Below are 11,826 nucleotides of genomic sequence, written 5' to 3'. Positions count from 1 at the left end.
CTCGTGAGGGATTGGAAGACAGATTGTGGAGAGATAGAGAGCTGATTCGAGTAAAGGGAGAAGAAAGTCGGAGATCGTTAATTCAGAGTTTCGTTTGGTTCGAAACATTACCAACATCTACTAATCCTCTGATGCTTTATTTGGCGATTCAATTTGATCAGAAATACTGATGATTTCCTGATCAGATGTATTGCTGATTATTTGCCCCCCCGGCCCCATCCACCCATCCGTGTTCTTTTGCGTGCTGCCTCAGATAGCATGTGCTGTACCTGGTCCCGTGATTACATTTAGGCAAAAATAACCTATATTAAAAAGAACAAAGTCAACCCAAATTAGCCCACACCACAGACTTGGGCATTATATTTTGATGTCAATTTTTTGATGCTATCTACCCACAAAAATGACGTCACGATCACTGAAAGCCAGTCAGTTCCAGACCTCCTGACCGAGTGTTTCCATCGAAATTTTGCGAATACACGAAACACGGAACACTTCCTCTAAGTATTTAGCTTTCTTCTAGATGATGAGTGGTTCAGATGAACTTTCAGATAGTAATGTCAAAAAGGATGACGGAAATTCTGGATATGAAAATCCCATGAGTGGAACTCGCGCCTGCCAGCGAGATGCCAATCTAGGAGGCCAACGATTCAGTGTCGAGCAAGTACGCGGTAAAATGAGGGAAGAGAAACACTCTCCGGTAGACCCTTCATGTTCTTCGCCTACCAAAGAGAATAACGATGGTCTTTACAGCCAAGGGGGGACGATTGGTTATGCCACGAACGAAGCTATTCCCATGACAGTATTTTATCGTAACGAACACACGCAAACCGGTCAAAAGCAGTATAGGCCAACCATACAAGAATTACAGAAGGGCTTTGAAGATGACACCGATCAACAGGTAACAGTAATAGTTAGATCTGCTATTTCCGTTGTGTTGTACGATTGTGTTTTCTCTTAAATGGATGAGATCAGTTGAGTGTGTGAGCACGTAGACAAAGCCATCTCTAAAACTACACATCTTGTAGATGAAATTAATACGAGATATAGCTTACAATCCTTCGGTTTCTTGCTTCATTTAATTCAGACCTTATTGAATTTCTATTTGTTTCTATTTTCTTTTAAAAACAAGTACATGCAAATTATGTAACACCACCTCTTTTTATTTATACTTATAAATCTTAAAAGAGATTACACAAGTTTAAAATATATTTGAAAGTACTTAAGCTTATATCTTTCACAATTTTAACAAGTAAAACTTGTAATGATTGTTTTTTCTTTATGTAAAGTTTGTGTTTAAGTTTTATATCCATATCTGCAGAACCAGGATTCTTTACATACATTTACATAAATGATAGCCTTTATTTTTTATCAAAACTAGATACAATGATGGGTATATATTCATAATTAATAAAGTAACAATTTCAATATCTTCCGAATTATATTTTGTAATTATACTTGCAAATTATTGAAAGCTTATTATTCTGAAATTTTAACCAAAGAAGAACAGACAAAACCAGAGTTTCCAACTAGCCCCATTTATACAGCTGCCACCATACATGATTTATAATGCTCTAATCAATGCTAGATTCTAAACGTCATCGCCATGACGATAGGGGGGAAGGGTTGCTTTAAAAGGTGAATACCATTTCTGTTCTACAATTTGATTTTTCCTCAACTAATTCCATTCAATGTTTTGGTTTTAGATGGATGAAGTAGTCTTATTCCTCTTTAGAAATGTAGCTCTATTTTGCTAAATTTTGACCCTCGGTATCTTGACCTTTGCAGTATCTTCACAGGACAATTATTGTGGGATTTGGCTACATACCAGAGTGATCTAGCTTATGCTTTATAGTTTTCTCTACAAATAGCAGGTACATTGGGAACCGAAAGTGGACCTTCGGCCGTTGTGGGGTGTGCGAATGCACCCCCCCCCCCCCCTAGGTAGGGGCCTGATTTGTATATCATTTCTTTCCTTGTCACAACTGTCACAAATGACTGGGGTGTAGTCCCCCTCCAGGTGCAGATTAAGAATTTCTTGCAGCCAACAGCAGCTGTGAAAGATATAAATGTCTAGAAATATCCCTCGTCGCAACCCAGTTCAGGCTGACTTTACTATCATATTGATATTTCACATAACTAGATCTGTTGTCTTTTATACCAATCTCTTGAATTGTGCCCTAATTTCATAAAGGGAATGGATAGGTCAATAAAACTCTGATTGAATTATGCTTCACATAGCTTTACTATTATTTCATTGACCAAATTATGGTTTCTGCACATCACAGCAGGAAACATTCAAAATAGTATTTCAATAGAACAAACAAGTGCAAAGTTTACTGCTACACATGGACCTAATTGGTCATGAATTAACTATATTTGACATTGTACTGAAAAACTGGAAATCGACTCTGCCAAATTTTCGTCTTTAATAAGACGAAATGAGTCGATTTCCAGTTTTTGTGTATTGTATTTATTGTTCTGGTACGAGATCGCGACAGTTTGGGCTTATTGACATTGTACTGAATATATTTCCTCTTTTAAAAAAAATCTACTGAATTGCATAAGAAACACATCTTTTTTTCTGTAAAATACTGGTAAAGGAATAACTGATTAGTTTAGCTTGATAAATATGTAACTGTGATTGGGCACATTGTAGACTTCATCCATATTTTTATCAGACTACCTGCAAATCAGATTGAGATGATATATTATCCTTTGTAGGCAAGAGGCTTTTTAAGTAAAGATCTGGGGTTTTTTCTGATCGCCTTTAGGCCCTAGACAACTTTAAAGCTTCATTGTTAATACATGTATTTCTAGAATAATATGTTCCAGATATCTTTTAGTCAATGTACTTTCTCTCTGCTGTTACCATGTACAAAAAATAATCTTTAAGAAAATCATTTCCATTGAGACTTCAGCTAATTGCTTTGCCTTTTAAAACGAACTGATTAAACAAATTAGTGTTTTCCTGATAAGAAAAACAAGATAAGGTGACCAAAACTGACTGATATTATTATCGGTGAGTTGAACCAGCACTTGTAAGTCAAATCTTGTAAGTCAAATGATCCGCTGAGGTATTCGCGCCTTCAAGGTATATCCTCCTTTTAAAATACCTTAATTCTAAAAAAAAAATCTGTCTTGTGGGAGTTATTCTGATATATTTAATTGTACGAACCGTTATTGCCAGAAAGGGTTTCTTTTCACTCAGCTGTGGTTATATTTTGAAGTGTTGGAAGCAGCTGGAGATCTTTGAATATGGTCTAGCCCATACTGCTACTAAAGCTGTAACGTCTCCTGGATGAAGTGCTTATTGTTAGTTATTTACATTCCGTTACAGCGTGAAAACCATAAAGGCTGGTAATTAATGGAAGCATGGTGTGAGATAACTTTCACTTGTACAGTAGTGGCTTTTAATATGGTTGGAGGTACCTTGTACGGGTTTGTAACATAACACAGGAATTGAATGTATAAGTTCCTATCTTATAAGCTTATATCAAACACATTATTGTATTTTTCTAAAAGTGTTTAAAGGAGGTTTTAAAGATGTTGGTGTGTGCTGCCGCAAAAATACCAATTAACATTTCATGTACGATCACATAGAATATCAGCCATTACTTTTTAAAGCTTAGGTCACTTTGCAAAAGATATATCAAGTGTTTCCTATAAGACTTATTGTACCATTATCGAAACTTTCCCTGTAAAAAAGAGACCGTTGACACATTCTTATTATTTGGTACTCTATTCGGACGAATTTTCGATAGTGACGTTCAAATCTTCTGTTCGGATTCTCAAGTAAAATAAAATTCGAGCGTTCAGTATATATTGCGATAAACTGTATTTATACCCTTTATTTGGAAACTCTACGTGTAACAAGACTTGTTTTACAGGTTAGGGAAAATACGTGAGATAGAGTTATAGCAGACCTTGTTATCTATGTTGCCAAAGAGAGCATTTGAGGAGTGCTTACATTGAATAAATAATTGTAATTATCGCGTTTTTTTGCCTTAAATATTATTACAACAATGTCGACAGAAGTTTAAATTCAGCCCAAAAAAATTTTCCTTATCAAGTTGTTTATAAAGATTCTGGGATGAGCATTCTAATAAAAAAAAAGCTTTGTCGGCTCCTTTGTACCTATGTTTATTTAATTGATTACGTGAGTCCAACTAAAACCTTATTTATAGAGGTGATACAATGCTTCATGGAAAGTCGCAAAAATCACTGGCAAAATATGTAGCACCGCTTTGTAAAATACACGAGCTGTAGCTTTGAGGTTGAACGCAAGAGTAAGAAATTCTTGAAGTACACACTAACACAAGCGCATGACATTTTTTAACTGCTTGATTTTCTTATGTTTGTGTTCGGCCTTTTGCCACTTATGTTTGCTTGCGTTCTCGAGAGATTCAGATGTAAAGTCTTTTTTGTAAGATAAGACCACTACGCCATTTAACTTCTTACTCAGTACCGAGGAACATAAATTGAAACGAGGTATTTATCAAACTAGTATATATATACTCTAACGTGTTTTTAGTACGAAGAGCTGCCGGAAAAGTTGGAGAACGGGAAATCTCACCGGAGCAACACAGACGTGAAGGTACACGGCGACGCGGTCAAAATGGCGCCCAAGTTCGGCTGGTTGAAGGGCGTAATGCTACGCTGCCTCCTTAACATCTGGGGGGTGATGCTTTTCTTGAGACTCACGTGGGTCGTCGGACAGTCCGGCATTATCTGGTCCACCGTCATCATTATCCTATCAGCGCTTGTTACCACGGTAACCACCTTATCCATGTCCGCAGTGTGCACCAATGGAGAAGTGAAAGGAGGTCAGTGAGGAGCGGAATTCCATATATTGTTTTTATTAAGCACCTCTCTTTTGTTCTTTTTTATGACCAAAGACCAAATACACGATGGTCCGAAATAGACTGATATATCAAAATAGTCAAACCTACATATTTGGGACACCCTTGGGACCGAGAAATATGTCCTTTGATTCGATAACTGTGTCTTTTATATAGTAGAACCTCCGTATAACGAACACCATATGGACCGAAAAAAGTGTCTGCTATTTAGGAGAACCTCCAACCATCCTCGGGTACCCAGGGCGTCGCGATCAGCGTAACGAGGCGCGAGAACGAGGCGGCGGAGGGGGAGGGGCGGCTTCTTTCTCTTCTCTCCCACCCCCTCCGCCTCGCTCTCGCGCCTGTGACCTCGACGCCCTGGGTTTCCGAGGATGCCATTAACTGATTAAAACGATACCCTTGGATTTGATAAGTGTCTGTTTTACAATAGAACCTCCATTTAATGGACACCCCTGGGGCCGATAGTTCGTCCTGTCTGTTTTGCAATAGAACCTCCATTTAATGGACACCCCTGGGGCCGAAGGTGACAGTTCGTTCTGTCTGTTATACAATAGAACCTCCATTTCATGGACACCCCTGGGGCCGAAGGTGACAGTTCGTTCTGTCTGTTATACAATAGAACCTCCATTTCATGGACACCCCTGGGGCCGAAGGTGATAGTTCGTTCTGTTCCCACAGGTGGTGCATACTACTTGATATCTCGGAGCTTGGGCCCAGAGTTCGGGGGCTCTATTGGTCTCATATTCTCCCTCGCTAATGCTGTAGCAGTAGCTCTGTACGTGGTGGGCTTCGCCGAGACCGTGCGGGATATACTGCGAGAGAATGGTTCCCTGATAATCGACGAAGTGAATGACATTCGTGTTATCGGTGTTATCAGCGTCCTTGCTCTCTTGGCCGTCACTCTAATCGGCCTTGAATGGGTGGTAGGTACTGCGCTGTATAAATTCTTTCTTTTCCTTGACACTTATACAATGGGAAGGAAGCACGGGTGGCCTAGTGTGTTAGCGCGTGGGCCTCTCACCGCTGTAGCCCAGGTTCGAATCCTGGCTCAAACTGGGAATTTTTTTCCGGGTTCCTGCCTTGATTCGATTTTGTGTGTCACAAGTGAGTTGAAGTTATTCTCCCGTGTTTCCAGTCTTCTCGGATAAGGACACTAAACCGGAGGTCCCGTCTCTTCAAGCTGCACTACATTAACCTGAACCGAAGGGACGTAAAAGAACCACTGGGGACGCAACAAACCCTCTGGCAGTGACTACCCACGGCTACATGCTTTCCTTAACCCCTCCCGTGGTATAGATTCCTAATGGCAGGTCCGCTCGCAAACGTCATTCCTCTAGTGACACGTTTACCTCCACAGATTCCTCACGGCATCTTATGTGTTCTAGGTTCGCACTCAGATGGTTTTACTAGGAATCCTACTCATATCCATCGTTGACGCCATAGTTGGCTCATTCATCGGGCCCCAAGACAAGCTGAGCGTAGCACAAGGCATTGTAGGGCTCAATGCCAAGACCTTCACCACAAATCTCTTGCCAGACTATCGCCCGGGTGAACACTTCTTCTCGGTCTTTGCCGTGTTCTTTCCGGCGGCCACTGGGATCCTCGCAGGGGTCAATATATCAGGGGACCTCAAGGACGCTCAAAAAGCGATCCCTAAAGGCACATTGTGGGCTATTCTATTAAGCACCCTTGTCTATATCGCCCTCGCCTGGTTGGCCGGGGCTTGTATCCTCAGAGACGCGAGTGGCTTTGTGGAGACCGTCGTTAATGCGACTGCCAATGTTACCATGGCAACCCCACCATCATGCCCAGGCTCTGGCTGTCTCTACGGCCTCATCAATGATTACCAGGTAGGCATGTTAACGCGTGAAGAGATCAAACGTCCGTATGCAGGCCTTCTAAATAAGAGTGCGCGGTGACGAAAAATGCGTTGTATTTCTTAGTGAAGTTGACTTTTTTAATATCCATGTTATAAAATTTATATTTTAACCCGTTGTGCCTTTTAGGCGATGGAGAAAATGTCTGCGTGGGGACCCCTGGTGACGTGCGGGATTTTCGCCGCCACTCTATCTTCAGCCCTTGCAAGTCTGGTCGGGGCCCCCAAGACATTCCAGGCCCTGTGCAAGGACAACATTTTCCCTTATATTGGGTATTTCGGCATTGGCGTAGGGCCTGGTGAGGAGCCAAGGCGTGGTTACATCCTTACCTTCATTATCGCTGTTGGATTTGTTGCCGTTGGCAACCTAAACGTCATTGCTCCGGTCATATCGAACTTCTTTCTCATGTCATACGCTCTGATTAACTACGCGGTGTTTGCGGCGTCTCTGGGGAGGTCCCCAGGATGGCGACCCTCGTTTAGGTACTATAATATGTGGGTGTCGCTAGTAGGGGCGCTGCTATGTGTAGCTATCATGTTCCTCATCAACTGGTGGGCCGCCCTGGTGACTATTGCTATAATTGCCTCGCTACATAAATACGTGGATATCAAAAAACCCGAGGTAAGCGAAGTCTTCAAAGCCTGAACAGCTTACAATACGCTTAATTGTGATTTACATACTTCAGTCAAAACGGACCTGATTCCTCGTGTGTATGACTCGTAAGAGCCCGTAAAACGGCTAGAAATGAAGCCTTATCTTTGCTGTTCGCTTAGTGTCAATGTTCTTGTGATCAGGTTCTAAATACTAACAGATCAAGAGAGTTAACCTTATTTCGTTGTCTTCGTTTCCATTACTTGAAACGTTCATTATTTGATTGACAGGTTCTACTAACGGATCAAGAGAATTAACCTTATTTCGTTGTCTTCGTTTCCATTACTTGAAACGTTCATTATTTGATTGACAGGTTCTACTAACGGATCAAGAGAGTTCACCTTATTTCGTTGTCTTCGTTCCATTACTTGAAACGTTCATCATTTGATTGACAGGTTCTACTAACGGATCAAGAGAGTTCACCTTATTTCGTTGTCTTCGTTCCATTACTTGAAACGTTCATCATTTGATTGACAGGTGAATTGGGGCTCCAGTGCGCAGGCGTTCACTTACATCCAGGCCCTTCGCTTTGCCTACCGATTGAATAACACTGAAGACCACGTGAAGAACTTCCGGCCGCAGTGCTTAGTCCTGACGGGCGCACCCTCGTCACGTCCTAACCTCACCTACATCGTGTCTCAGGTGAATGTCACACAATATCCTGTCATGTATACAACACACTTCAACACCTTACAAGTTACAACCTCGCCTACGTCGTGTCTCAGGTGAATGTCACACAATATCCTGTCATATATACAACACCCTACGTCACTTTACAAGTTATAACCTCACCTACATCGTGTCTCAGGTGAATGTCACACAATATCCTGCCATATATACAACACCCCACGACACCTTACAAGTTGTAACCTATCCTCACTCATATCGTGTCTCAGGTGAATATCACACAATCTTCTGTCATATAAACAACTCTTTACAAGCTTTACCCACGTGATCTCGTACATCACGTGACTTCTTACCAATTCCTCTAGTCTCACTAAGGTCATGTGATCACTGTCAATTGACCCAATTGCCCATTCTCCCGCCAGATCACAAAGAATGTGGGTCTGATGGTGTGTGGTCAAGTAAACGTGGGTAGCCTGTGTCAGGTGAAGTCCGAGAAGGATTGGTTGAGAGAGCGCAAGATCCGAGCCTTCCACACCGTATGCTCAGGTACGGATCACGAAAAAGAGTTGGCTTTCTTCTCAACCACCAAGCAAGTCAAGCACATACACAAAATTCTGTAGTTCCTTTTTCACATTCCGCAAAAAAATAGACTTTACAAGTGATTTAGAATAGAAAGTTGTTCTTTTGAAACACATTGTTAGGGTTTAACCTTTGCTTCAGAAGACCCAAAATTGTGTTATTTGATTTTCAAAAATTTCCTTTGCATCCGGTGAAAAATATTGCCACTGCAGAATGACAATACCAGCACAAATATTTTATCATCTTTCAGCTGCCTCTATACGAGTTGGTGTTCATTGTGTACTTGTTAATATTAATACCAGCACAAATATTTTATCATCTTTCAGCTGCCTCTATACGAGTTGGTGTTCATTGTGTGCTTGATAATATTAATACCAGCACAAATATATTATCATCTTTCAGCCGCGTCTCTACGGGATGGTGTTCAAAGTCTGCTGCAGACTGCAGGTCTTGGTAAACTCAAACCAAACACTTTGGTCATCGGCTTTAAGCGTAATTGGATGCGAGCGCCTCACTCGGAAGTGGAGGAATACGTGAATATCATCAACGACGCCTTTGAACTCAACTATGGTGTAGCTATACTGCGCGTGCGCGAAGAGTTCGACATTGACGACCTGGACGATGGCGACGACTGGATGGAAGACGACGACGAGTTGTACAACAAAAGCCAGACGAGCCGAGGGAAAGAAAGTCTGTCGGTTAGGATGGACCCAGATAGTGGAAGTTCCGACAAATCCCGCTCTCGCAACGTGCGCATCTTCCACGTGCAGCGACCGCTGACCCCCGAGAGCACGAGCCTGCTAGCCGAGCCGCCGACCGAGATCGAAGCAGAAGACGACAGCTCCCTGTGCGAGAGCTACAAGAGAAAAAGCGGTGGTGATGATTGGACAAGCGGGCGGTCGGAATCGGCCAGTGTGGGCGGCAAAATGACAAGCGACATTGATTTCGAGTTCACCAGTGGGACACATTGCGAAAGCGAAGTGTCCGACGATTCGGATGTCCGGTTAAGGAACAAGAGCAAACACCTGGCGATTGAAACGGATTTCCCCAGCAGCAGTATGAAAGGAGAGGTTGGCTCCTTGGCTACCGAGCTGTCTGGGCCGACAGTCGACATGGACTATCCTAGCAGCAGTACTCGCGTGGAAATAGGGTCTTTGACCACCATCGATACCCGAGACAGGTATGGGAGCACGATCAGTCAGACCGAGCCTTCCGAAGGCAACGAAAGCCAAAGTTTCACTTTAAGTAACGACAGGCCAAGCCAGACCCCTCCCACTTCGCTCAAGCACTTCCCAGGGGACGAGCGGACCCCTCCCACGTCGCTCAAGCACGTCCCAGGGGACGAGCAGACCTCTCAGGTGAGATTCAGCTCGGAGCCGTCCTCAACACTTCGTAGTGTCACCTTCAAGGGCAAGCAGAAGGGCACCGTAGACGTATGGTGGCTATTTGACGACGGCGGGCTGACGATCCTCATTCCCTACCTGCTAACCCTTCACAGTCTATGGAAAGGCTGCAGGTTGAGAATCTTCACGCCGGGATCGAGTAACATTAAGAACAATGAGATCCGCATGGCCAACCTGCTGAAGAAGTTCCGCATTGACTTCTCGAGTATCGAGGTAGTACACGGCATTGACAAAGCGCCATCCAACAAAAGCGTACAGGATTTCCGGCGCTTGCCGATCAAAGAAGAACTTGATGAAGGTGTGCAGTTAGACAAACGAATCCTTCGGCAAATACGTATCGGAGAGCTGCTCAGACAACATTCCAAGGATGCGCGCCTCATAGTGATGACCCTCCCGGTCCCCAAGCCCACTCTCATGTCCCCCCTGATGTACATGAGCTGGCTCGAGGTGTTATCGGCCGACTTGCCTCCGGTTTTCTTGATCCGAGGGAATCAGACGAGTGTGCTTACTTTCTATTGTTAACAAGGCTCATGTGACTCTCTGGGTTACAGTTGCTAGATAAACTCGTTTATACTTTTTTTGTACAAAACATTTGACATTCAATAGAAATGATGATAGAATTAAATTATAAATACTACAGCATGTGTACGAGTAGGACTTGGTTGTTTCCGAGTAGGAGTTGCCGTTTTGTTCTTAAAAAAATGGCTGTGGCACTTTTTGTTTGAACAAACAGCAAAGAGCTTATCGAATTTCTAAAAATCAATAAATTAAAAATATGTCCAATGTCTTGCACCCTCAGGAAGACGTCTTGAGGACGTCAAAAAGTGCTCTTCTTTGATCTCGGTTGTGTAGAAGCTCCGCCCCCTAGCGCTGCGTTTGGTATGGCCGGTTATTCGAGATGTTTCAAGGCCCCAATCTCCATATACAAGTTTATCTGAATAACCTGAAACGAGAGCAGAAATAGACCACCGTGTGGATCGCGATGGAAGAGTATGCACCTTTTAAGTTGCAGTGTAAACGTGCATATTTTCGCGCATCCTTCACTTCAGGTTTTTTTTTTATACTGTACGAACGCAGGAATAGAAGGACCGCAACAATTTTCACTTACAGTATTTTAAAATTGCTTCTAATTATAATAATGATTATTGCTCGGAGCGAGCGGAGAGCAATTCTAATTTTGTAGTCGATCGTCTTTTTTGTGGGTTCCCTGCGTTACATTACGGCGCATGCGCACCAGTTTAGTAGAGTCGATGCTCCAAAAATCGCTTTTGGTTGTTCGGACTCCGCATCACGTGGTCTTCTCATTCTTGGCGAGGTTTTTTTGGCAAGTTCAAGCTTATTCAAGCTATAATTGTCTAAATTACCTTTGTATAAGTTCCCGCGGCATTCAAAGCGATTTTTCACTGGTGTGGGATCATTTTCACTGTTCAATGCTACTTAAATGCCATTCAATGCTATACAAACCTGAAAATCAGCTGACCCAATGCCTAACATGGCGGGAATATAATATTGAGCCCAAGATGGGTGGAGATTTGTTACAAAGGGCCAGTGAGCCTCATTACAAATTGCCAATTATTGACACCAGTGAAATCACAACTTTGAAAGCTGCTGTGACCTCAGACTCATGTATTTGTCTGCCTTATTGTTATGTTCAATATGCTCAAATAAATACTTGCATGCAAAGTTACTACAGGAGTTCTGTCAGAAAATTTCTGACAGAACTGAAACTAATGCAGAATGAAACTAATGCAATCTTTAAGAAAAAAAAAAGTTGAGAAAAAGACTGAAAGTGCTATTGAAAAGAGCTGCTCTCAATTCATCGAGATTGAA

General features: G+C 42.5%; 1 protein-coding gene across 1 annotated transcript; it reads left to right on the top strand.

Annotated features, from left to right (window-relative positions):
* The first annotated feature begins 441 nt into the window (after nucleotides 1-441).
* Nucleotides 442-10,779, top strand: LOC5513168 (solute carrier family 12 member 2). The gene is made up of 8 exons (XM_032382690.2): nucleotides 442-898; nucleotides 4,532-4,823; nucleotides 5,538-5,782; nucleotides 6,245-6,709; nucleotides 6,866-7,357; nucleotides 7,865-8,029; nucleotides 8,437-8,560; nucleotides 8,996-10,779. The coding sequence occupies exons 1-8, from the start codon at nucleotides 521-523 to the stop codon at nucleotides 10,516-10,518; spliced, it is 3,684 nt and encodes a 1,227-aa protein (XP_032238581.1). The 5' UTR covers nucleotides 442-520; the 3' UTR covers nucleotides 10,519-10,779.
* The last annotated feature ends 1,047 nt before the right edge of the window (nucleotides 10,780-11,826 follow it).

The sequence above is a fragment of the Nematostella vectensis genome, chromosome 2, assembly GCF_932526225.1.
Source record: "Nematostella vectensis chromosome 2, jaNemVect1.1, whole genome shotgun sequence".
Lineage (NCBI taxonomy): Eukaryota > Metazoa > Cnidaria > Anthozoa > Actiniaria > Edwardsiidae > Nematostella > Nematostella vectensis.
Note: the sequence above shows the minus strand (reverse complement) of the source record. Positions and strands in the feature narration are given on the sequence as shown.

Excerpts from the sequence above, each read along its gene's own strand:
- LOC5513168 (XM_032382690.2), top strand. The coding sequence starts at position 521 with ATGATGAGTGGTTCAGATGAACTTTCAGATAGTAATGTCAAAAAGGAT. Across the intron at positions 899-4,531 it reads AAGATGACACCGATCAACAG|TACGAAGAGCTGCCGGAAAA; the intron begins GTAACAGTAATA and ends ACGTGTTTTTAG. Across the intron at positions 7,358-7,864 it reads TGGATATCAAAAAACCCGAG|GTGAATTGGGGCTCCAGTGC; the intron begins GTAAGCGAAGTC and ends TTTGATTGACAG.